At 39.2% G+C, this 26,868-nt stretch overlaps 1 protein-coding gene across 2 annotated transcripts in view; it reads left to right on the top strand.

The window, feature by feature from the left end:
• EFCAB6 (EF-hand calcium binding domain 6) overlaps nt 1-26,868 on the top strand; it is a 294,900-nt gene that overhangs the window by 116,977 nt on the left and 151,055 nt on the right. For both annotated transcript variants that reach the window (XM_071219103.1, XM_023588220.2), the window contains 6 exons: nt 7,299-7,409; nt 10,278-10,362; nt 16,670-16,840; nt 20,522-20,581; nt 20,692-20,852; nt 26,679-26,852. In XM_071219103.1, coding sequence (XP_071075204.1) covers nt 7,299-7,409; nt 10,278-10,362; nt 16,670-16,840; nt 20,522-20,581; nt 20,692-20,852; nt 26,679-26,852 — 762 coding nt within the window. The remainder of the gene's footprint in view (nt 1-7,298; nt 7,410-10,277; nt 10,363-16,669; nt 16,841-20,521; nt 20,582-20,691; nt 20,853-26,678; nt 26,853-26,868) is intronic.

The raw sequence follows: 26,868 nt of genomic DNA, 5'->3' as shown, positions 1-26,868 counted from the left end.
TATGTAATCATGTAATTGCTACCACTATCAACATATAGAACACTTTCATTACCCTAAAAAATTTTCCTCATGTCCCTTTGTAATCAATCCCCAGAAACCACTTCTCTGCTCTCTGTTGCTGTAATTTTGCCTTTTGTATAAGTTCTCATAAATGGAATCATACAGTATGTAGTTTTTTGTGTTTTCCTACTTTAAGACTCGTCCATGTTGTACATATCAACATTCTCTTTCTTTTTATTGCTGAGTGGTATTCCATGGTCTTGATAGACTGCAATTTGTTTGTCCATTCACCAGTTGATGGACACTTGGGTTTTTTCAGTTGGGGGTTTCTGTAGAAGCTGCTGCAGTGACATTGACATACAAGTCTTTGTAAGCATTTATGCTTTCATTTCTTTTGCATTTATACCTAAAAGAAATGAAACTGTTTTCCAAAGTGACTGTATGGTGTTGCAGTCCCACTAGTGATGTCTAGGAATTCCAGATGCTCCATATACTCACCGGCACTTGTCTTTGAAATTTAAGTTATTCTTGTGATGTGTAGAACTATCCAGTTCTGGTTTTAATGTACATTTTACTGATGACTAATGATGTTATTAGCTATATGGGTTATTGGCCATTCAGATAACTTCTTTTGTTAAGTATCTGTATAATAAAGCTTTTGCCAATTTTTTATTGGGCTTTTTCTTATTATTGGCTTATAAGAGTTCTTTATATATTCTGGATATTGTCCCTTTGTCAGATACATTTTTCAAATATTTCTTCTCAGTGTGACTTGATTTTTAATTTTCTTAACTCTGTCTTTCAAAGTGCAAAAGTATCCAATTTTTACAAAGTCCATTTTTCCATTTTTAATTGTTTTTTTATTTTTCATGATTTATGATGTCCATTTTTTGAAATCTTTAACTAACAGTATCATAAGAATTTATCCAATGTTTTCTTCCAGAAGTTTAATACTTTTAGCTCTTACATTTAGAAACATTTTGAGTTAATTTTTATATATTAATTTTGCATGAGGTATGTACAGGTCAAAGTTCATTGTGTTTCTATTCAGATATCCAGTTGTTCCAGCACCATTTGTTGAAGTCTATCCTTTCTCTGAAGAATTGCTTTGCACCCTTGTTGAAAATTAAATGATTTTCCATGTAAGTGTGAATATATTTCTGGAATCTCTATTCTCTTCCATTGATCCCTTGGTCTGTCCTTACATCGACACTGTACTGACTTGATCACTGCCGCTTTAACCCACTGAGTGTACTGGGGGAGAGTGTGAACTACAGGGTAAACTATTATCTGTGTAGTACAGCAGTGCCCCAAAATGTGTTCACCGAGTGTGATGAGTGTGCCACAATGATGGGGGAGGTTGTTGGTGTGGGAGGAGTAGAGTGGTGGGGGTGGGGGGTATACGGGAACCTCATATTTTATAATGTAACATTTTTTGTGTGATATATATATATCTTCAAAAAAATAAAATTTACAAAAATGATGAGGTGGGGGGTGGGGAGAGGTTATATGGGAACCTCTTTTTTTTTTTTAAGTTTTTTAATGTAACGTTCCTTGTGATCTAGTAACTTTAATAAAAAAAAAACATAGAAAAAATAAAGTAAGCCTTGAGATCAGGTTGTGTATGTCCTCCAAACTTGATCTTCTCTTTCAAAATAATTTGACTATTTTAAGATCTTTGCCTTTCTATAAATTCATTTCAGAATCAGTTTGTTCGTTTGTTCATGTTTTTTTAAAAAAGCCCACTAAGATTTTGATTGTGAATACATTGGGGAAAATTGCCATCTTAACAATATCCAGTCTTTCACTCCACGAACATGGTAAATCTTTCCATTTAATTTAATCTTTAATGCCCCGAAGCAAGGATTTCTTGTTTATAGTGCTCAGGTCTTGCACATCCTATTTATTCCTAAGAATTTTGTTTTAATTTTTTGATGCTATTGTAAATTGAATTTTAATCATTTATTTTCCAACTCTTTGTAGCGAATAATTAGAAATACAATTGATTTTTGTATATTGACTCTAAAAACTGACCTTGCTAAATTCACTTATTAGTTCTACTGTAGATTCCCTGGTGTTTTCTACACACAGTCATGTTGCCTGCAAATAAAGGCAGGCTTCCATCTTTCTTTCCATTCTGTATGCCTTTTATTTCCTTTTCTTGCTTTATTATCCTGGTAAGGACTTTCAATACAATGTTGAATAAATATGATGAGATTGGACATCTTTGCCTTGTTCTTATTCTTGGGTAGAAAGTATTCTATCTTATAGTACTAGTTTGATGTTAGCGATGGGTTTGTTTTTTTTTAAAGACTTATTTTATTTATTTATCCACCCCCCACCCCCCGCTTGCCACTTGCTTGCTGTCTGCTCTCTGTGTCCATTCGCTGCATGTTCTTCTGTGTCTGCTTGTCTCCCTTTGTTGTGTCATCTTGCTGCACCAGCTCTCCATGGGCATGGGCTGTCAGCTCTCCACAGGTGTGGGCCAGCCTGCCTTCACAAGGAGGCCCTGGGAAGCGAACCCAGGGCCTTCCATATGGTAGATGGGAGCCCAATTTGTTGAGCCACATCTGCTTCCCAGTGATGGTTTTTTAATAGATGTCCTTTATAAGTTTAAGAAAGTGACTTCGGGGGAGTGGATGTGATTCAAGCAGTTGAGCTCCAGCCTCCTACATGGGAGGTCCTAGGTTCAGTTCCGAGTGCCTCCTGAAAAAAACAAACAACAAGCAAAACAAATGAAAAAGTCAACTCAGGGAAGCTGATGTGGCTGAGTAGTTGAGTGCCAGCATCCCACATATGAGGTCCCAGGTTCAATCCCTGAATCCCTGGCTCCTGGTACCTCAAAAAAAAAAAAAAAAAAAAAAAGTGACTTCTATTCCTTGGTTAGTTTTTAATTATGCATGTTGAATTTTGCAAATGCTTTTTCTACCACTATTCTGATGATCATGTAGTTTTTCTCCTTTAATTAATATGCTGAATTACATTGAATGATTTTCAAATGTTAAACCAACCTTGTTCTCCTGGGGTAACCCTAACTTGGTTATAATATATTATCCTTTTTATATATTGTTTGATTCTATTTCTCAAAATTTTGTTAGGAATTTTTTTGCATCTTTGTTCATGGGTGATATTAGTCTATAGGTATCTTTTCTTGTAAAATCTTCATCTGGTTTTGGAATAAGATAAAGTTGGCCTCCAAAAAAATGTGTTGGGAAGCATTTCCTTCCCTTTACTTTGTGACTTGCATTATTTATTCCTGAAATGTTTGATAGAATTCACCTGAGAAGCCATCTGGGCCTGGGCCTGGAGTTTTCTTTGTGGAATTATTCTAAGTCACATATTAAATTTCTCTAATAAATGTAAGACTGTTAAATTTCCTATTCTTCTTGGGTCATCTTTGACCATTTGTATTTTTCAACAAATTCCATTTCATCTTAGTTGCCAAATGTGTTGGCATAAAAGTTATTCACAATATTTCTACATTATCCTCTTTTTTTTTTTTTAGGAGTTACTAGGGATTGAACCCTGGACCTCATATATGCAAAGCAGGTGCTCAACCACTGAGCTATACTTGCTTGGCAATCCTCTTTTTTTTAAATAATCTTTTTATTTTAGAACAGTTTTTGATTTATAGAATTATTGTGAAGATAATGCAGAGAGTTCCAGTATACCTCACATTGAGTTTTTTTCTATTATTAACATCTTACTTACATTAGTATAATACATTTGTCACAATTAATGAACCAATATTGATGCAGTGGTCAATACTTCATTCAGATTTCCTCAGTTTTTCCCTAATGTCCTTTTAAAGTTCCAAGATTCCATCTAGGACACACATTCCATTTGGTCATCATGCCTCCTTGGGCTCCTTTTAGTGGTGATAGTTTCTTAGACATTCCTTGTGGGATATATATATTTTTTAATGACCTTGACCGTTTTGAGGGATTCTGCTCAGATATTTTGTACAATGTCCCTCAACTGGAATTTGTCTGATGTTTTTCTTATGGTTAGATGGAGAGAATGTGTTTTTGGGAGGAAGGCCACCTAGGTAAAATGCCATTCTCTTCACTTGATGTCAAGGGTATATGCCATCGTTACGACTTACCACTGTTGAGGTTAACCTTGAACACCTAGCTCGGGAAAGTGCTTACAGCTTTCTGCATGGTAAATTTATTCTTTCTCTCTCTGTCTTTCCATATTTTACTCTTTGTAATAGTTACTATGTGAAGCCCAGACCCTACCACAGTTTTCCCTATAAATTATTTGAAATTCTTTTGTATTAAAGATTTGTCTCTCTTCTTCCATTTATTTATTTATTCATTCATTCATTTATTCACTCATTACTCACCTCATTTCATGTTCTGTATGATCCTTAGTGATGTTTCCTCTTTCATCCCTGGATTGGAAATTTTTATCTTTTCTCTTTCTTTCATGAATAATCTAGCAAAGAGATTTATCACTTTTATTGATCATTTCAAAAAACAAGATTTTTGTTTCATTGATTTTTCTCTATTTTTTGTCCATATTCTATTTCATTGACCTCTTCTCTTTATGTATTATTTCCCCTCTTTTACTCACTTTGGGTTTAATTTGCTCTTCTTTTTAAGGTGGAAACATACCATTGATTTTAGGTCTGTCATCTAACACAAGCATTGAAAGCTATAAATTAACCTCTAAGCACTTGTTTACCTACATCTAAAACTTTTAGCATGTTGTATTTTCATCATTCATATTGATGTATTTTGTAAATTTTCTTATGATTTTGTCTTTCACCTAAGGAACATTTATAAATGTGTTGTTTAATTTTCAAGTATTTGGACTTTTCTATATATCGTATTGTTATGAATTTCTTGTTGTTGTTTGAATTATGTTGCCCCAAAAGAGACATCAAGTCCTATCCCGTGCTACCTGTGGATGTGACCTAATTTGGAATTAGGGTCTTTGCAGATGAATCAAGTAACGATGTCATACAGGACTGGGGTATGTCCTTATAAAAGGGAAATTCAGACACCAACACCGACAGTCACAGAGGGGAGATGTGATGGCCATGTGGAGATTTTTAGGCGGGAGTCAGACAACAGAGCATCATACCTCCAATTACAGGGTACACGTGTCATGTTCTTGGAGTGGAACCATGAGCTGTCTGAATAGAATCTGTTCTTCTCATAGGCTTGAGGTGAGCTATAGGCATTCCACACCCTTCCTTTGCGTTGGCATGCCAAAAGCTTTTCTCCAAAATCCCTCTCTCTCATCCTCTATTTTCTTGACTTTTTCATACACTTGATGTAGGTAAAGAGTTGAAATTTGTATGACTAGATTTCTTTCAGTCATAATTTTTAGCAAGCAAAACAGGATACCTCATGCCCATTTTGGTATCTCATATCTGTTATCTTAGGTTCTCAGCCAAAACTACTTTTTTTGTTCTTGTTGTTTACTGTGTACCAAGAAATGTGCTAAGCACTTTATTTTTATTATGATTCCCATTTACTGAGAGGGAAGCTGAAGTAAAAAAAAAAAAAGAAAAGTAACTTACCCAAGGTCATACAGTAGCACTGAAGTCAGGATTTGAATCCCCTTCTTTAGTGTGCATTACACTAAGCTCCTTTATCACTTTTTTTTTTTAAGATTTATTTATTTATTTATTTCTCTCCCCTTCCCCCCCACCACCCCAGTTGTCTGTTCTCTGTGTCTATTTGCTGTGTCTTCTTCTTTGTCCGCTTCTGTTGTTGTCAGTGGCATGGGAATCTGGGTTTCTTTTTGTTGGTCATCTTGTTGTGTCAGCTCTCCGTGTGGGCAGTGCCATTCCTGGGCAGGCTGCACTTTCTTTCGCACTGGGCGGCTCTCCTTATGGGGCGCACTCCTTGCGCGTGGGGCTCCCCTACACGGGGGACACGCCTGCGTGGCAGGGCACTCCTTGCGCACATCAGCACTGTGCATGGGCCAGCTCCACACGGATCAAGGAGGCCCGGCGTCTGAACCGCGGACCTCCCATGTGGTAGACGGATGCCCTAACCACTGGGCCAAGTCTGCCGCCCCTTTATCACTTTTTGAAGTGTCCCTTCTCCAAAACTACTTTTTGCCATCTTGTTATGGAAGGATGGGTGATGTTTTGTGTATAAGTAATGCACACAGTAAGTAAGTATATATTACTGAATACCTGCTGGTTATCTAGCCCCGTGAAAGGGGATTCCAAATCGATTAGCTTTCGTCCTTACAGATGAGAAAAATAAAGGATCAGAAAGGTAAGCAACTTGTCTAAGAAAGGTAAGCAATGTTGTCTAAGGTAACATCATAGGAACTGAAGGAGCATGAATTTCTGAATCCCATACTCCTGTCTTTCTGAATCCCAACTCTGTGCCCACATCAGGCTGCTCCTGCTGGCATCTTGTAATGCTGAAATTATTGGACCCTGAGTCATGGAACCGGGATTAACTTTGGGAAATTTGTTTTGAACAACTTTCCAATTACTTATTCTTGCTAAGATTCTAATTCTTTGTTCATTTTCTGTTGCTGCTGTAATGATTTATCAGAAACCTAGTGGCTTGAAACAATGCAAATTTATCTAAAGGTTCTAGAGGTCAGATGCCTGAAACAAGTCTCCCTGGGCTAAAATCAAGGAGTGGGCAGGCATTCTGGGGGTTCTAGGGGTGAACACATTTCCCTGCCTTTCCATCTTCTAGAGGCTACCTGCAGTCCTTAGCTCATGGTCCTTTCCCCCCCTCTTCAAAGCCGGCAATGTCACATATCTCTGACCCTTCTTTTGTCATCATATCTTTCTCTGACTGCAACCGGGAAAGAGTCTCCAATTTTAAGGACTCATGTGATTAGAATTGGCCCACCTGGACATCCCAGGATAATCTCCCCATCTCCGCATCTCTTAGTCAGCTCTCCAAAGACCCTTTGCCATGTGAGTGAACATATTCACACGTTCCAGGGATTAGGACATGGGCATCTTTGGTGGGTCTGTTTTTCTACCCACCATGATAATTAGCTCTCCAAAGAATGAATTTAAAAGAATTACTTCATGAACATTAGGATTTTAATCAAATCCTTCTGCTCCTTCCTTCAGTATATGCTACAACAGACAGAATATCAAAGCATGGAGATGCATAATCAATTTGTTTTTCCTTGCTTTTTAAAAATCTATTTGTCGTACTATTTTACTAAACTATCTTGTTTACCTTAGATTTGAAACATCGTATGAATGCACTGATGCCCATTTCAGTTCAATATTAAGCCTCTAATTCATGCACTGTTATTGAAAATATGTTTAAAATATTTGTCTTTTTAAAATTCAGATATGGACTTAAAACCACCAGCAAAATCAGTTGGAAGCAATTTCTAACATTATTTTATGAACCTCAGTGGTCGGGAACTAGCAATACAGCTCTCATGACAAAAAGGAATAGGTATGTAAAAAAAAAACCACACAAAATCTAGACATTTTACGGAAGAACTAGATTTTAGAGTTTAGAGACTATTTGAATTGCTTTTCTTCAATTTTTGAAGGACAAATTGGTCCCCTTTGAATAATTACCAACATTTGCATAGTGATTTGCAGTTTATAAATTACTTTTCATACAGTCGTCTTATTTAAAATTGCCCTAAACTGTAAGGTAAGTATAATTATTATTCCAACTTCTCAATGGGAAAAATAAGACGAAACGAGATTGAGGGAAAGGAAACTTCACTAGGTCCTCTGCTTGGCGAGGGGCAGGGCCAGGCCGCAGCAGACGCTCCAGGTCCGTCTGCTGACACTGCCAGCATTGCAGTCAACCTTTAAATGAGTTCTTGTAAAATCCATATAATCACATTTTTGTTGACTTGTGTCCCCACCAGTCTTTGCATGGGGCAGATGTTCTGGGCCATCAGGATTATTAGCCCTGAGCATCATCATTCCACTTTCATTTTCATGTGTCTTAGAGCCTCACATTTACACTGTATCACATAAATTATGGTAGGGGTCCAAAATAGTAAATAAAAAATAGGTGCTTCATAATATGACATTTCAGAAGGTAGATTTTGGCTCCCGGAAGTATTTTGTCTATGTTCATGTGCTTCATGTATTGATTGCCCTATATAAATTGTGAAGAAAAAAATGGGCCTTATAATCTTGGCACTTTCATTGAAAGTCTTGTACTTTGGTGTAAAATAAAATAATACCTCTGAGTTAATTCCAGTTCCACTGGGTGCTAGCTCTGCTAAGGGGCCACCCGCCACTCTCCTGGGATGCATCTCAAGACGGTCATTTCTTAAATGAAGTTACTTCTGTTTCTTTATAATTTTCTTCTCTGATACCATCTTGTCCAGGACTGAAGAATTAAAATTTGAACTATATTTACTTTAAAGCAGTAGGTCTTAACTGGGGCCATCTTCTCCCCAAGGGACATTTGACAATGCCAGGAGAGACCTTTTTGGTTGTCACAATTGGGTGGGGTAGTGAGTGTGCTCCTGGCAGCTAGTGTGTAGAGGCCAAGGACACCGCTAAACATGCTGCAAGCACAGCACAGCTCCCTGACCCAACAGCATTATTCCACCTCAAATGTCAGAGGTGCCGCAGTGGAGAAAATGCAGAAAAAGGCACCCATTCATGGCAGCGCTAAGGGGCCTTTAGAAAAACCAGGTTCCAGTGAGTCACATGGGGGGACTCGAACTCAGGTAGCCAGTTTGTATGTTGTATGCTGCTTAAAAGTAGTAGGAGGTCTGTGTGTTTTATGTGTTTTTGCACAAATGGAAAAAGCTAAGATAATTATATGGAACAACAATAAAAACCCCCAAACAAATGCGAGAATCATTTAGCAGGTAAGCTGATTCACTGTCATCCTTTATTTAATGGAAAATGCAAAACTGTCTAATTGAATGATGAACAGGGGGAAACTGACAAAGAATATTTTGTAATGAGTTACTGACAGTGCCCGGTTCTGATCAGAGTCTATGCTGAAGTTGGTTTTGGTCTCCAGAGCAGATGAGCGCCTTCAGGATCACATCCATACATGGAGGGAGCCTGAGCTCAGAGGATGAAAGCAAGAGGTGGTAGAGGGAAGAGGCTGTGAACATCCAGGCGCTCACGGCCATTGCAGTGGAAAGGAGGAGCCTGCGAGGGTTGATGTCCTCACAGTTTCAAAACTGGAAATTTGTGCTCCCAGCTCACAAAAGTACATCACATTTTCAGGAAAAATTGTCATCCACAAATAAAACCTTATTATAATTGTTGTGAAGGTGGTTTTGTTTTTGTTTTTGCATTAAAAAAGAACACCCTAGAATATAACCATCACCAAATAAAAAAATTTGGTTTGTATAGTTTGGCATGGAATTTCTTCACATTGCCCAGACAGAACTGCCTCAATTGCCAAGGTCAACGAAAACCGAATGACTAAATTCAGTGGGACAATTTTCGGCCTCTGCCTTACTTGACTTCTTGCATTCTGTGACATCGTGGGCCTTTCCTGGCCTTCCCTTAATCCCATGATGCCACCTTCTCCTGCTTTTCTTCCTTCTCTTCTAGCCACTCCTCAGTTGGCTGCAGTGTCCAGCAGGGGTCTTAGGGTCAACTATCATTCAGATTAGTCTGCAACTGCTAGACTACCAAAAGCAAACTCGGTATCAGATTCACTCAGGATAAAGAACAAGTCCTCTAAACTCAGGCACTATAGTTCAGTGGTTAGCCTCCTGGGCTCTGAAGCAGATAACTGGGCTGTCTGTTACTAGCTGTGAGACCTTGGGGAAGTTAAGCTTCAATCTTCTCATGTATAGGAGAGGGATAATGATAGCACCCACCTCACAGGGTTGTTGTGAGAGTTAAACAAGATGATGTAGGCAACGTATTAAGTGGAATGCCTGGCTCAGGGTGCTTGGTAAATGTTAGTGTTACCCAGAGGATCAGAACTGTCAAAATGACCCTGCTCACTTGCTTTTCTCTTTGCAAGTGGAACTTTCACTCAGCTTCAGTTTTAAAGACTTGAACAAACTTGGAAAATTCAGGTGCTTTTCTGAAGGCTAATATGATCCTATTAGACACTCATCTTCTACTCCGATTAGAAAAGGTCCAGCTGCCAGGTAAACAGCAGAGTCCACTAACTTAAGTACTCGAAATATATGTAGCATCAAGCAAGTCTGTGGGGAAAAGAGTGATAAACCTAATGAGATATGTAAGTCATGACCAATTTAAGTCAGAGAAAAGGTCTTTTTAGGGCAAAAAGCATGGCACACAAAATAAAAAAGAACAGTTCAACAACATAATCTGATTCATAACTATTTTTCTCACAATCCTCTTGTAGAAATCAGTCTTGCAAGAAAAATATTGTCACAAAGTTACGTAGACATGCTGAAGATCATCTTCCATTGCTGAAGAAGGCATTACTGGTACGGAGCACAGTAAGATTTTGAAACCCTTCTCTGATGAAAAAATCAGTATTTCTAAGAATGACAACACTCAGAACAAGACCAATAAAAGCTGCGTAGTCATTCATTTATCCACCCAACAAACATTTCTTGAGCTCCTATTATATACTAGGAATTGTTCTGAGTGCTTGCGGATACAAGCCCTGATGTCAAGAGTTGAGTCTAGTTGCGAGGCAGGCAATGTTCAAATTATGATGGGATGGTAAGATAAAAGCCCATAGCGGGAGGACAGAGAGTGCTCGCACCATTAAGAACGGAGTGGCTCGTCATCAGCAGTTGTTCAGTTAGCAGTAATCCAGGACTGTCGAACCTTCCCCATCCTGACCTGAGTTTATCATTTCATAACCAACTCGTAGTTGGGACCAAGAAACCAACATCTTCTTAGTCCCAACATAACCTATTTAATTTTTAAATTGTACTACAAATGGAAGACTAATTCATGAATTCATGAACTTGCTTTATTTAACATTAGCTACTGTTCCACTTTACTACTTGTTTTAGAAAGCAGCATTTGGATACTTGTCATATATGAGGGCATCATTTCCCAAGTATATTTACTAAGCACAATTCAATAATCAGGTCTCTAGTAAGTGATGAGGAGTGCAGTAAATTACTTTTTCTCAGACTCAAATATGACTGCATACAAAACATTTCTTAGACCAGAGTTGTTGCTTAGCTGCTGCATCCTCCTTCCACAGCTGGTGACAAAGAGGAAAGCTGTGACTCCCAGGAAGTTCTCTGGGAGAAGCCCACATGGCTTGCAGGTGCTCTTCAAGGTCTGGCACTTGCTGCCTGTGCTGGAGACCCTTGGCCTCTGTTGTTGTAGAACACGATCGGCTTAGGCTTTCCTAGAGTAGCATGATTCAGAGGTTTGGGGTTATGTTTTCCTGTGGAGATGTGTTGGCTAGAATATTTTTTTCTCTCTCTCTATTTTTTTTCCAATGTTACATTAAAAAAATATAAGAGGTCCCCACATACCCCCCACCCCCCTCATCCCACTCCTCCCATATCAACAACCTCTTTCATCATTGTGGGACATTGATTGCATTTGGTGAATACATTTTGGACATGGTTTACATTGTAGTTTACACATGGACAGTGGTTTACATTGTAGTTTACACTCTCCCCCAGTCCACCCAGTGGGCCATGGCTGGACATACAATGTCCAGCTCCCTGCAGCACCACCCAGGACAACTCCAAGTCCTGAAATGCCCCCACATCATATCTCTTCTTCCCTCTCCTTACCCTTGGCAGCTACCATGGCCACTTTCTCCACATCAGTGCTACAATTTCTTCCATTACTAATCACAATAGCTCCATAGGAGAATATCAGTAAGTCCACTCTAATCCATACTCTGTTCCTCCATCCTGTGGACCCTGGGATGGGGATTTCCACTCCACCTCTATATCAAGAGGGGGCTTAGATTCCACATAGGTGATGGATGCAATAGAATACCTATTTGAATTGACCTTGGGGAGCCCTGTATGACTTGGTCTCTCTGAATGAATTGTATTGGGGGCTTACTATGTGCCAGGCACTGTTTCAACCGATCTGAGCCTCTCAGCCAGCACCTGAGGGAGGTGTTGTTTCTCTCTTCACTTCACAGATGAAGAGAGTAAGAGGAGCCAGGATCCAAAGCAGCCACCTGGCTCCAGGGCGCACACTTAAGCCTTGGACTGAGCCGCCTGATAGTGTATTAGCTAAAAGCGACCTCTTTAAGATGAATAAAGGCTTTCGTGTTTACCCACCTCAGGGTCTATTTAGGATATTGCATCTAATTAAGCATAGAGTAACTGTCATCTCTTTAATTGGGGAACTGGAATAATGCTAACCACTCCAAATCTTAGACTATCTGAAAGTCACTGATGCACTGTTCAACTACAGATCAGCAGCCACAGAGTGGGGGTTCAGAATTGAGGCCCCACCCCATGCTGGCCCTGTGTGAGCCAAAGGCTGAGCACAGGGGTGAATGATATAGACTTTCTCTCAATGATGAACTCACACTCCGGGGTATCACACAGTAGTGATGGTGATAAAATGCCTTGAGCGACACAGTGCATGGTTTCTGAGTCCACCCCCCCCCCAACACACACACACATTTGCGTTGGTTGTGGCCACGTTCTGGGACATGGACAGGACTGAACAAGGAGAACAGAGGGAGAGAGAGTCAGGAATAGGCAGGGCTTGGTGTTTTGCCTGACTGCAGAGGGCAGCGGTGGGGAACAGGTTCCTAATCTGCTATAGAGATGGATGCAGAATTATTCAAAGGAAGACTGCTTTGGAGCTACTCCTTGAGTCATGCATCTCAAGTAGCTGTATGTAATGCCTCCAAATGCTGCCATCATTTCTTCAAGCAGGCGCCAGTCATTCCAATCACTTATATTTAAATCAGGTGTGGCTCACTTTCTATCACCCCAGAAACAATTTGCACCTACTCTTATTCTCAGTTGTATTATTCACAGACAATATGATTTTGTAAATAGAAAATCCAACAGGATCAAAAAATCTAGAATTAATAATAGAATTTAGAAGGTCATTGGATACAAGATCAGTATGCAAAGACCAATAATATTTCTATAAACTGCAATAAATGATAGAAATAGATGAATTTTTAAAATACCTTTATAATAGTATTTAAAATCAAATACCTAGAAATATATCTACACTGAAACTACAAAGATTGCTTAATGAGATAACACCAATCCTTCAGAAGCTTTTTCAGGAAATAGAGGAAGGAGTTCTTCCTGAATTATTCTGTGAGGTTATTATTACCCTGATACCAAAGCCAAACAAAGATCACAAGAAAACTACAGAACAATATCTTCATGCAACTATATGTTGCAAAAATCCTCAACAAAATATTAGCAAACTTAATCCAGCAACATATGGAAAGGACTAACTGCTATGACCATGTGGGACTTATGCTAGGATACTTTCAAAAAATCAATGATCCTATCAATAGAATAAAAAACAAAAATCACATGATCATCTTCAAAAGACTCAGAAAAACCACTGACAAAATCCAAGATCCTTTCATGGTAAAAAACACTCAGTAAACTAGGAATAGAAGGCAACTTCTTCAACCTATATAAAGCACATCTACAAAAAATCCACACTAACATCAATATCTGATGATGAAAGACTGAATACTTTTCCTCTAAGACTGGAAACAAAACAGGAATGTTCACTCTCACCACTTCTATCAATATGGTACTGGAGATTCTAGATCATGCAATCTGATAGGAAAAAGAAATGAAAGGGATTCAGATTGGAAAGAAAGAAGTAAAATTGTCTTTATCCATAGACAACATGATCTTGTGTGTAGACTGTTCTAAAGAATACACACATACACACACAACTATGAGAATTAATAAATGAGCTCATCAAGTATGCAGGATATAAGATCAATATGCAGAAACACATGTTTTATAAACTAACTTAAAACAATTTCATTCACAATAGCATCAAAAGATTAAAATACTTAAGGATAAATTGAACAAAAGTAGTGCTATAACTTGTATACTGAAAACTTCAAAATATTGCTGAAAGAAATGAAAGATGTAAATAAATGAAGATACATTCTGTATTCATGGATGGAAGAGTCAATATTACTAAGGTGACTATTCTTTTCAGACTTATAGATTCAGTGTAAATTCCATCAATATACCAGTTTGCTTTTTTAGCAGAAATTGACAAGCTGATCTTAAAATTCATGTGGGACTGCAAAGACTGCAGATAGCCAAAACAATCTTGGGAAAGAACAAAGTTGGGGGAGCTAAAATTCCTGATTTTTGTTGCATGAATCAGAACTTCATTCCTTTTTAGTGCTGAATAATATTCCGTTGTTTGTAAGTACCTCATTTGTTTATCCAATCAGCTGTTAATGGATACTTGGGTTGCTCCATTTGGGTGTGGTTGTGAATAATGCCACTATGAACATTGGTGTGCAAACATGGATGAACCTTGAAGACATCATGTTGAGTGAGATAAGCCAGATACAAAAGGACTATTGTGTGATCTCACTGCCATGAAATGATTAAAGTAAGCACACTCATAGAGTCAATCTAGAATATAGGTTACCAGGGTTCTATCTGGGGGTAGAGAATGGGGAGAGTATTGCTTAAATTGTACAGACTTTCTGTCTGGGTTGATTGTAAGGTTTTGGTAATGGATGGTGGTGTTGGTAGCACAACATTTTGAATGTAATTAACAGCACTGAATTATATGTGTGAATGTGGTTAAAGGCAAAATTTTAGGTTGTATATATATTACTACAATAATAATTTTTTTAAAAAATTCCAGATTTTTGACTTTACTATAAAGCTAGAGTAATTAAGACTCTGTGGAACTAGCTCAAGGTGAGACATATAGATAAATGGAACAGAAATGAGAGTCCATATATAAACTTTTACATTTATGGTTAATTCATTTTTTACACAATGCAAAGAATAACCTTTACAACAGATATTGCTGGGACAACTGGATATCCACATACAAAAAAGATTAATTTAGACCCTTACCTCACACCCTACAAATAGATAGTTGTCTTAGATATAAGTGTTAAAAGTATAAAACCTTTAGAAGAAAACATAGGCACAAACCTTTGTTACCTTGGATTATGTAAAGATCTTAGATATGACACCAAAAATAATATCCATAAAAGAAAAAATGGACAAATTGGACTTGACCAGAATGAAAAACGCTTGCACTTCAGAAGACATGATTAAGAAATTAAAAAGACAAACCACAGAATGGTAAAAAAATGTTTGCAAATCATGAATCTGGTAAAGGACTTATATCTAGAATATATAAAGAATTCTTACAGTTAAAAAAGACAACTTAATTTTTAAAAATGGGGGAAACATTTGAACAAATATTTCACCAAAGAAAATATGTGAATGACCCTTCAGCACGTGAACAAAGGCTCAATATTTTTAGATGTTAGGTAAATGCAAATTAAAATCACAATAAGCTATCAAACCCAGAAGAAAGACTCTAATATGAAAGACAGACAATAACAAATGTTGGTAAGGATGTGGAGAAATTGGAACCCTCATCCATTGCTTGTGGGAATATAAACCAGCAGTCATGTTGGAAGACAGTATGGTCATTTCTTAAAAAAAAAATTAAACAAATTTACCATCTGACCCAACAATTACACTGCTAGGTATCTACCCAAGAGAAATAAAAATAATGCCCACACAAAGACTTGTGTACAAATGTTCATAGCAGCATTATTCATGATTTCCTTACTGGAAACAATCCAAACATCTATCAATTTGTGACTGGATAAATGAAATGTCTTCTATACAAAGGAATACTAATCAGGAATAAAAAGCAAGGAACTACTGATACGTGCTACAACATGGATGAACCTCAAAAACATTATGCTAAGAGGAAGAAGCCAGAAGGAAGAGACCACATATTACAGGATTATATAAATGAAATAGCCAGTAAAAGGTAAATAAATACATATAGAAAATAGATTAGGTGTCTGAGGCCGAGCAAGGTTATGGGAAGTGACTAAAAATGGGTACAAGGTTTCTTTCTGGGGTGATGAAAATGACCTAACTTTAGCTGTGGTGAGGGTTGCACATCACTATATATTTATTAAGAATCATCTAAGAAACTAGTCGTCATTGGTTTCTATTTGGGCATTAAAATATTGATTACCACTCCCAAACCAAAAAGGAAGCATGCGTATATCCCCTAAAGTATTTAATTTACCCCAGGAGAACCTTATATTCTTTTCAGATTTTGGATCCCTAACAGCTGATCTTTGTACACTGCCTTATCATTCTCTCTCTGAGGCATGAGTGCTTTATTCTCCCCCACCCCCCACCCCCCGCAATAGTATCTCTCAATTTTAGGTTTTGATTTACTTTCTGGTAATTTCTTATTCCGGGATTAGAAATTTGCCTCACTGTTTTGCTCATAATATGTTTCTTTACATAGCACAATTGAAATTTTTCTTGCTAAGTAATTGCGTATTTATATTATTGATAAGCTTGGTAACCCTGGAAACTGGTCAGTTGTGATGAACTACCAGGAAGTTTTGTGCCCACATGCCTGAGCCCCCCAGGCTTCAGATGGGACTGGGAAAGGAGGAACTGTTGCAGCACGTCTGTGATGATCAGCTCTTTCGCGATGCAAATCATAGTTCTATTTGGCCAAAGCTTGCTCCCTTAAATGATGCTAAATGTATATAATGCTTTTCCTTCCTTTTTTTCTTTTTTTTATCTCCTTATATTACACTGTCGTGCTCAGAAACCTGGTGGATATATAACAGGGAAAGAATTGCAACATCTTTTAAATTGCACCATTTTAAAAATAAGTGATTCAGAATTCAAAGAACTAATGCAAACACTTGACCCCGGGGACACTGGATTAGTTAACCTCAACTTGTTTTTTGAACTGTTTGAAGAAGAGAACCTGAAGGTAAGTTTCATAACAACTTTGTATTTGATTTTCTATTTATGGCGTTCTTCGGGAAATAAGAGATGCAAATGAAATAGGGTTTAAATACATTGTTCAAGTTTTTTCAATTGAGTTAATTTTCATTTTAAGTGAGAGTTAAATGTTTTAGTTGTTTAATTTTGATGTTTAGTTTCTAACTCTTATTGAATGATGCTATCTGACATTTCTGGAAATGCTTTCATCTGCACATGAAGATCTCTGCACAAAGCCGGTCAGCAGAGAGACCAGATCTTCTTTTCTTAGTACTTTGCTAGCTCTCCTGCAGCTGTGTCTCAAGGAGGTGTGCTTGTAAATTACGGTACTCTAGTTCTCATCTATATTTTAAGAGTTTGGTACCCTACTTTGGTACACCTTTAAAAAACAACTCTGCTTATTGTCTTCAGTGTCTGACACTTTTATTATTTGTTTCTTTTGATGGAAAAGTTGACAAAGTTATATTAGAAATGCTTCTGACTTTCATAGCTATTAGCATTTTAAAATGAAAAAATATTTATCAGGTTAATTTGGGATAATACATGCAGTAGGCATTAACAAACTCTTAACAGATACAAATTAGCTTCTGATTTTAGATTTATGAAGTTGGCATTGCGATAAGTCTAAACCAACCAATAATATCAAGAGACTCATCATTTCCCCAAAGGTAATGTTTCTATTGAATGGATCTGAATGCGGGTAGTTTTAATATGGATTAACTGAATTCTGCTGCGACTTATTCAGATGGCTTTCATGCAAAGTGCAATTCTTTATAAATGAATCCTTTCTGCCTGTTCTGGGTTTTGCATCATAGTTTTGTCAAGGTTTGGGGGAATACTTCTTGGTTAAAAATCAGACCATTTATTGGAGTGAAAGTGGCATGTTTAAATCAGCTTCTCTTGGTGCGTTTGGAAATTTTCTACCAACATTTTGGGGATAATTTTAATAGAACAAATGATATAATTCATTAAAGTGTTCTATTTTGTGATTATACCAGTAAAAGATAGCCATGATCGAGTTGGAAAATACTAAAAATCTATAAAGGTGAAAATAATGATAGAAATCCCTATGCCTGACACTAAGAGATACATACAGTTAAATTTTTGAAGTTTCCTTCTGCTCTTTGTGTGTGTGTATGCATATATGTTTTTATATGCTTGAACTCACTATGTATGATTTTGTATCCTATTTTTACAACTTGGCATTATATGATGAGCATTTTCCCCACATCCCCATACACCCATCATAAATCATCATAAACACGATTTTTAATGGCTACATGGAATTTTCTGCATGCATGTCCTTGCAGTTGGAGCATTTACTCTATTTATTAATTATTATTACTTTTCTATGGAGGTTAATATTGTGCCAAGCACCTTTTTGCAGACATCATCATTCACATCTGAATATTTCCTTAGAAAATTAGAAGTGGAAAATTAGGAATTCTTGGAAGTGGAAATAGTAAGTCAAAGAGTAGGGTCATTTTATGGTCCTGAACACATATAATGTATAATTCATTTTAAATAGGAAAGGTCTCATGGCCTATTTCCCTAGAAAGTAAGTGGGAAAAGTCTGTTGGGACAGATAGGTAAGATGTTGCTCATACTGTCCCTTATGGGTGAGTAGGTTTGCGTCCCTAGCATATGGAAGCTTGAAACTGTGCTTTGTCTCAGTTTATTCCTTCTCTGGTGCTCTCATGGCTAGGATTCCACACTTTCAGTTCACCACCAAGTGCTTCTGTGTGAGATCAAGTCAAATTGCCAGGCCCTGGAGGCAGTCAGCAGGGGCGGGAGGTACTAGCCTGGTGCAAATCCCTGCGCCACCTCTCATTAGCTGGGTGACCTGAAGCGAATACTTTACCCTTCTCAACTCATGTCTTCATCTGTAAAATGAGGTTAATAGGCCTATCTTGTAGGGTTGCTATGGGAATTATACAAGAGTGCATATAAGATACTTCACATCTAATAAACATTAAGTTTTATAATTATTTTCATATAATTATTTCCTGAGAGTCAGTTTTGCAAGGTGATAACTAAGTCCTAAACCAATGTCATTTTGGTCCTTCTCGACCAGAGCCCTTCCCACACAGGAAAGAGAAATGGCCATCATTTCCTAAACTCTCACTTAGCTCTTGAGAATCATCTCTGACCACCTGGCAACCTGGCACATAGCCACCTTTTATCTTTACAACAAAGATATAGACACATAAGTGATCTGCTCTCCCATGCCAAGTCTCCATGTGTAAATCTCTCTGATGACTTTCAAGAGTCTTGGGATAAAAAAGAGCTTTCCAACAGGGCTGACCAGTGCCCACATGGCCCTGCCCCGCTGCGGAGTCTCTCGCACTCCCCTCACCAGCCACTGGCCTCTTCCAGCTCCTCACGTGCCCCAGGCTCCTGCCTTCTCCCTCCTTGCTTCTCCTTGCTTCCTGAGTCTTCCCGGGGATCTCAGCGCACCCAGCACCACTCGGCACCCCCACCCCTGACATTCTGACCAAGTGGTGTCTTCTAGTCATGGACCGCTCTCGAGCTCCCAGCCTCAGACACAGCCACTGCTTGACACTTGTGTCATTCTGTGGTCATGTCTCCATGTAGGCAGAGGCTTGTTCTGTACTTGCAGGGGACGACAAATTGCCCGCACACTCCAAAAACGATGTGAGTGAATGAATTAACGAATGGATAGATTGGAAAAAATGCAAAACAAGTAAGCAAACAAAAGAAAATAAAAGTCACCACTAATTCTAACATCAAGGAATTGTTAACCACTGTTATACTTTGTTGTTGTATTCTTTCAAACCTATAGGCACACACATTTGCATATATTTACATATATTTATTTTGTTTAAAGGTGGGGTCATGCTATGAATTACTTTTAAGTCTATTTTGTCATTTATTCATATCTTGTTAAACATGTCAATAAAAATCCTGCTTTGTAATTTTAGAAGATACACCAAGTAACTAATCCCCTGTTATAATCAAGACGGTTTTCTGATTTATTTTTCCTTTTATAAATTTTGCCACAACAAACATCAAGGCACTGGCTTTTTATTTTTTCATCCCTATATGATTATATCTCCAGTGTAAACTTCTGGAAATGGAATCGTTTAATCAAAGGATATATATTTTGTTAATTATTTTAATTATTTTAAAGAGGAATATATGTATAAAATACAAAATGCAAGCGGTGCAAAAGGATATAGAGTGAAAAGTACATCTTCCTTCCATCTCTATGCCTTAGCTACCCCATTCTCCTTAGTGGCAATATTGTTACTCTAGAGTCTATAAATTATGAAAATTATAGTTTAATATTATCAAAATGTACTATAGGACAAAACACATTCCAGAAAGCTTCTATCAGTTTTCACTCCCACCTTTTCTTAAACCCTTGTCAATATTGGCAATTTGTCAAAAATGCTATCTCATTATTTGAAAGATTTCATTTCTAGGTGATGAATTTGTTCCTGTTTATTGGATTTTTAAAAATAAGTGCAAATTGTGTTGTTAGCCCTGTTTTCAGATAGGATTGGAAGGCAAGCTAACTGGCTCAAAGTCTCAAAGTGATTTTAATCAGTGGCAGAGCTAGGACTCAAGTCCAGGTCCATCTCCCTCCAGAGATCCTAGTGCCTTTCAGGAATGATTTTTATTTATCGACTTTTCTTTTCCCAATTAGATAAGGAAATGCTCCCCTTGTACAGACAATAAGACACCTCTCCCTCTGGCTTGGGATTCTGTGAGTAATGCTCTCCTTCTCTTTGGGTGCCTTCCTGTGTGGTCTGAGGGTGCTGTCGTATCAGGGTACAGATGCACAGCTTAACAAGCCTGTTTATGTCTTCCTGTTAGGTGGAAGAAATGGTCCATGATGCGATTAATCGGAATCTTCATGCTTTTTATAGCATGCTGCAGTCAAATGACCTCGGAGACACTGGGCTCATTAGTCGAAATAGTTTCAAGAAAGCCATGTGCATGTTCTGCCCGTTTTTAACCAATGAACATTTAATAAAGTAAGTTTTTTTGGTAGCAAAATTAATTCATGTCATGTTTTCCATAAAGTATGCTTCATAATTCTAGACCCTTTTCTATGTAGTTTGCAATATTAATAGGTAGTGTTGATAATAGCTACAATTTACGGGGAACTGGTTAAGCATTGGGCATTTGTTAAGAGCGCCACAGACATGATGTGACTGAGTCCTTACTGTAGCCATGTAAGGTGGCTGATACTACTCCTTCTTATGAAGAAATTGAGGCCTGAGTCCACCCTGAGTCTCTGAGGCTTCCAGGTCAATGCCTTTAATCATTATACTGTTTTACCTCCCATAGAGTCTGGCTGCTCCGTAAATGGTAACTCAAATTACATTTTGTATGGCCTTATTTGAAAACTTAGTTTGTGGTTGAGTCCATGCTGGAAGAGACAACAAGTACATCGGATGGCCGAGTCAGGACACTAAGGGAAAGAAAAGAATGACTTCTCTTCCCTTATGGGTCTCCTCCAAGGTTCTTGTCCTCTGAGCGTTGCTCCTTGGGGCACAGAGCCTGAGAACCTGCAGCTCGATGCCCCAACACTCTGCAGAGATGCCAATGTGCCCATGTCACCCCTCGATGTCCTGCTTCCACTCAAACTTGCTGCCACAGAACCAAGAGCAGGACTGATCTTAGAGACTGCTGGGTATGGTGTTTCCCAAAGTTTAGGCAGAGAGACAGGAGATAAGGTGGAAATCAAACTAAACCATGAGAAGTTATTCCAATGCATTCAATCAATTGAAATGTTCAGAATCTGATTTTTTCATTTTATTTACCTGCCATTGATTTGCAGTGATGTGAAACACAAATTTACCTACTAGTAGTTATTGACCGTTTGAGTCTCCTTTCTGTGAAAATTCATGTCATAACCCATTTTTTCCTGTAGTTGGTTTTTGCAGGAAAAGAAGGGTTTATAATAAGGGAGGGGATGAGGTGAAGGCTTTCCTGATTGGGAGAGGCCAAGGCATTCCCATTTTGTTCTTTGGGCACCGGGGGTTCTCAAAGGTTGGCAGAAAGACCTGTTTGCACATGCGGAAGAAGTACTGGAATGGGTGGAAACAGATGGCAGCAAGTCAAGAGAGATTTCTAGAAAGAGTTAAGTGAGAGATGGAGAGGGCCTGGGCTGAGACAGTGGCCCTGTGGGGAGGAAGCGGGGGACCAGATGGCATGGCCATTTCTGTGGGCGGCCAGGCAGTCTGGGCCTTGGTCATATGTGGTCTTGAGGGAGGCCCAGGGCTGACTGGACAGTTCACGTTTTCCTTCATGCATTCTTTCATGCAGTGAGCATCTAGGGAGTGCCAACTGCTCAAAGGCTATCCTGTGCACCAGGTTTATGTAAGGCCCTTTATTTCCAGGACAGCCAGTGTATGTGGGGAGAAAGAGACACAGACAGCCCCATCAAGGCACTCCAGCTCTAGGAGACACATGCACGTGGGGTGGTGGAAGAGGGTTCTCAGGTGACCGACCATGAGGGGTGCTTGGGTGGTGGTGGGAAAGGCAGTGCCACACCCTGGGTCAGAAAATGCAGGAAGGGCCAGCAGGTTGGGACTGAGAACACCTGGAGGAGACTCCCAGAGGGAATGGAACTCAGAAAGTGAAGTTAAGACTCCAGGGTCTTCGCTACATGGATGGGAGTTTATTGATTTGTTCTACCTGGAAGTTGGGCATCAGTCCTCAGAGGTGAGAGGTACACATACCACCAGCTCCCAGCGCCTGGCTCGATCCGTCAGCACAGGAGGTGAGAAGTGGATGACGGTGGAAGAGGTGGGAACAGAAATTGCTGGGCTGGAAGCTGAGGGAGGAGAAAGTCCAGGAAGCAGGAGGGAGTCTGTGAGGTCAGGCAGTCACAGCGAAAGTGGTGCAGTGAGGATGCATACCTGTTCTGGACAGCCAGCTCGTCCTGGGACAGGACTGAACAGTGCTGACAGCAGCCCAGGTTGGCCCACGCAGGCTCAGGAGTGTGGAGAAGGCCTCGCCAAAGGAAAGGCGTCATGCTGCCCAGGCACCACTCTGTGCCTGTGTGTGGGCTGGAGGAAGACGTTAACAAAAGTCAGAGACTGAAGCCAGAATCCAGAGAGGGCAGAGACTCGAAGGAGCCAGTGCAGGAAGAGGGCCCGACTTCCAGCTTTGCAGGGCAGGGGGCTTGGAGGAGAGGACTGCTGAGAGGGGAGGTTGAGAAGGAATAGGGAGCTCAGGACGTTGTTAAAGGCTTGGCACAGCTTCTCCGGGGCAGGGCAAGGAAGCCTCTTGAGATCCAAGTTCCATATCCTAGAAGATGTTGCCCGCATCTCGGGCATTCATTTTCTACCTTCATACGTTTTATTTTCTTTTATCAACTCTGCCTTTCTTAAAAAAGCTAGCTCACACCACCCTTGTAAAATAGCCTTGTTCACCACGAAGAGGTTATATTGATGGAATGTCATGAAAACAATATCATAGGATTAAATTCTGGTGAACTGTCTCTTTATCTGCCAAAGGCTCTGAGCATGATGTTTGCTGCCACTTTGTTAAAATGTAGACAAGTAAGTAGAATACATTTTTGAAATATGTTAGAAATCACTTGCAGTAAAGGAAGCACACATTTGCAAACTAACTTTAAAAGGTAAACTCGGTGTTGTCAAGAATGTGAAGAAATTAGTCCTCTCAGATATGCTGGTGGAGGTGGAAACCACTGAAGCCTTTTGAGGAGTCAGTTTGGTATTATTTAACAAGAACCCCTTTGTCCCCGTCTTCTAGGACTATTTCATGAGAACACTTGGAGAGTGAAGGTACAGTTTGGAGTAGAACTGGCCAGACTTGTCAATGGCTTGGATTGGGGTGGGGTAAGAAGGAACCAAGGATGATGAAGATTCTGGCTTGAGCAACCAGAGTTAGCACTGGAGACAGGGAAGATGGGGGCAGGAACTGGTGCAAGAGGGAAAATAAAATGTTCCATTTTGGGCATATTAATTCGGAGGTGACCCTCAGGATAGTCATATCGCCACCCAGAGTGGCTCGTCAGTTTCCATACCAGCATTCACACTCCAGCTATGCCACGGTTCTCATCATCTGCTTGTGTTCATGATCTGTGTCACCCCACTGGGATGCAAAGTGCAGGGACTTGGTCTGTCTTTTCTTACCCCTGAAACCTCAGTACCTAGGGTTAGAACAGTGCCTGGTGTGTAGCCAGGGTTTCAGAAGTACTGAGGGGATACATGAATGAAACCTCATGGAATAGTCTTGCTGGCAGTCGGGTGTTTGAGATTGAAGCCTCTCCGATCCATTCTCTGAATTAGCCAGACTTTATCTGTCCAAACCACAAATAGCATCATTTTAAACCCTGCTTAAAACATTTCAGTATTCTCTTGCCATTAGGAAGATATCCAGATGCTTTGAACATAATCTAACTCCCAAGGACCCCAATGGTCCTCTTGCCTCTGCAGAGCTCAAGCTCTGCCAGACCTTGGGTTGACATTGCAGCTCTACCCCAAATGAGCCATGAACTTGGGCAAGTCACTTAGCCTCTCTGACTGCCCTCTCCTCATCCAAAGATTACTGACTACAGAGTTGTGGTAAGGACCAGATGAGATAATCTAAACAGAGCCTCTAGCCCAGAGCCAAGCAAGCAGTGAGTGCTCAGGCAGCGTCAGCTGCTGCTGGAGCTCCAGGTGAGGGGAACTACTTCCTATTTCTTGAAAAACCGGGCTCTCTTTTGCCCCTGGGCTTTGGTATGCTCTCTTTGCTCAGTCCTGAATGAACAGTCTTTCCTGGCCCACTGAAGCTCCGTGAGGCAGAGATTGTTCTAGCTTGCTCACAGCTGTAGCCACGGCACAGAGCCCAGTGATTAGAACATGGGAGCAGCCATACTTATCGGAGGAATTCTGACAACGGTGGATATGTTTGGAGCTCAGTACAGCTTCAGCACTTGTGCTCCGCCCACCTGCTCTTTGTGCACATTGTACTTGACATCGCGGTGTTTATGACTAGGGTGCCAAAGGATAGAGCAAGTACAGCACGGCCAACCCCAGTGCTAAGAGCATCACGCGGATTTGCCGATTTAGTCTCCATAGCAATCCTCTAACATAGGTGTTTTGATATTTTCATTTTATAGACAGAGAAGCAGAAAAGTGTGGAAAGGGTGTACCCTAGATCAGCAGTCCTCACCTATGTGGGTTCCAGGACCCTTCTGTAAACTCTTAAAAATTATTGGGGATCTCAGAGAGCTTCTGTTATATGGAGTGTATCCATCACTGTTTACTGTTTTGGAAATTAAAACAGACACATTTTTAAGATGTTATTGCAGAAGCCAAAAATGTACTTACTTCTTGTGTTCCGTATAAGCTCCAAGAAATCTTTGGGATTTTAAAATATGATTTATTAAATAATAATGAGGTTACAGAAATTATAGCAGGTACAATTGTAGATAGCTAGTAAAGAGCCTAGTAAACTGCTATGAAGGATCTGAGTTAATCTGTAAAAACCCATATTTATGCCCTAAACCTCCAACCTTAGAAAATTCTAGAATACACAAGAATACACAAGCACACATTCAATCAGCCATCAGAGCACATCATCACATATAATGTAGCCTTTTCTCCGCTGTATACACGTGAGAAAATCGGGGTGGAATAGGCAAATGACATCTTAGTATTAATATGAAAATAGATCTGTGCTCACTGACACCCGGAAAGACCACACCCTGCAGGCAGCTGCTTACCTCCATTTAGTTTTAACTCATGGAACTGGTATGCAAAACCAAGTCAGCTGAGCACTGGCCGGTGTCCATGGCCACCGTACTTGACTGCCTTATGAATTTTAATATGTGAGTTTTGGCTTTGGTCACCAGGCTCTTGATATTTACCAAGTTTGCAACAGTGGGGGCATGTACAGCTTTTAGAGTTGGAAAAATATTAATAAACAAAATGTTAACAAGAAAGAAATCTTCATTGTTTTTTAAGGCTGGGCTCATTGTACTACCATATTAGTGTTATCCCATGTTTTTCTAAAATACTTGCACATGCTAAAATTCCATTATATATATATATCCATAATTCCATAACAAAATTTAATTTTTTGTATGTGTTAAATCTTCACTGAGGTATAATTTACATTAATAAACTGTAAAAATATTTAAATTATACAATTGGATGAAATTCATCCTACGTATACACCCATGAAATTATCACATGCTATCAGTCAAGATAGCAAACATTTCATTACTTCCAAAAGCTTCCTTTTGCCCTTTTAGGATTCATTTTCCCCTCACCCCTGTCCCCAAGCAAATACTAGTCTGCTCTCTGTCACTATAGATTTCATTTTCAAGAATTTTTATATAAGTGGAAGCATATAAGATGTTCTCTTTTTTGCCTGGCTTTTTTCACTCAGCATATTGATTTTGAGTTTCATCTGTGTTTTTACATCTATCAACAATTAATTCCTTTTTATTGCCAAGTAGTATTCCATTGTGTGAATTTACCACAGCGTGGACATCCATCCATCTGTTGATAGACATTTGGATCGTTGCCAGTTTGGGCTATTACGAATGTGCACATACACATATGCACATATACATGTATATATTTGTATAAGTCTTTTGTAGACATACATTTAAATTTTTCTTGGGTAAGTACCTAGGAGTAGAATGGCTTGTTCTTATGGTAAAATTATATTCAACTGCCAATTAGTCTTTCAAAGTGGTTGTACTATTTTACATTCCCACCAGGAGTGGATGAGAACCCTAGTTACTCACATCCTCATCCAACACTTGGTAAGGTCAGTCTTTCAAATTTAACCATTCTAATGGGCATGTTCTAATTATTTTTAAAATTCAGACTCTGCAGTAAGTTTCAGGATATTGCTTCAGGAAGAATCCTTTACAAGGAGCTTTTGGCGTCCATAGGAATTAACCATCCGCCCACTGTCTCTCCAATTCTTGTTCCAAAGGATCAGCCATTAAGTGAACATATTCAAAAAGGGGAACAGCAGTGCCTGGATCTTGCCAAGAGGTAAAATTAAGCATAA

This window comes from Dasypus novemcinctus, chromosome 12 (genome assembly GCF_030445035.2).
Source record: "Dasypus novemcinctus isolate mDasNov1 chromosome 12, mDasNov1.1.hap2, whole genome shotgun sequence".
NCBI classification, from domain to species: Eukaryota; Metazoa; Chordata; class Mammalia; order Cingulata; family Dasypodidae; genus Dasypus; species Dasypus novemcinctus.
The sequence above is the reverse complement of the archived record's forward strand: the minus strand, read 5'-3'. Positions and strand labels throughout refer to the sequence as shown.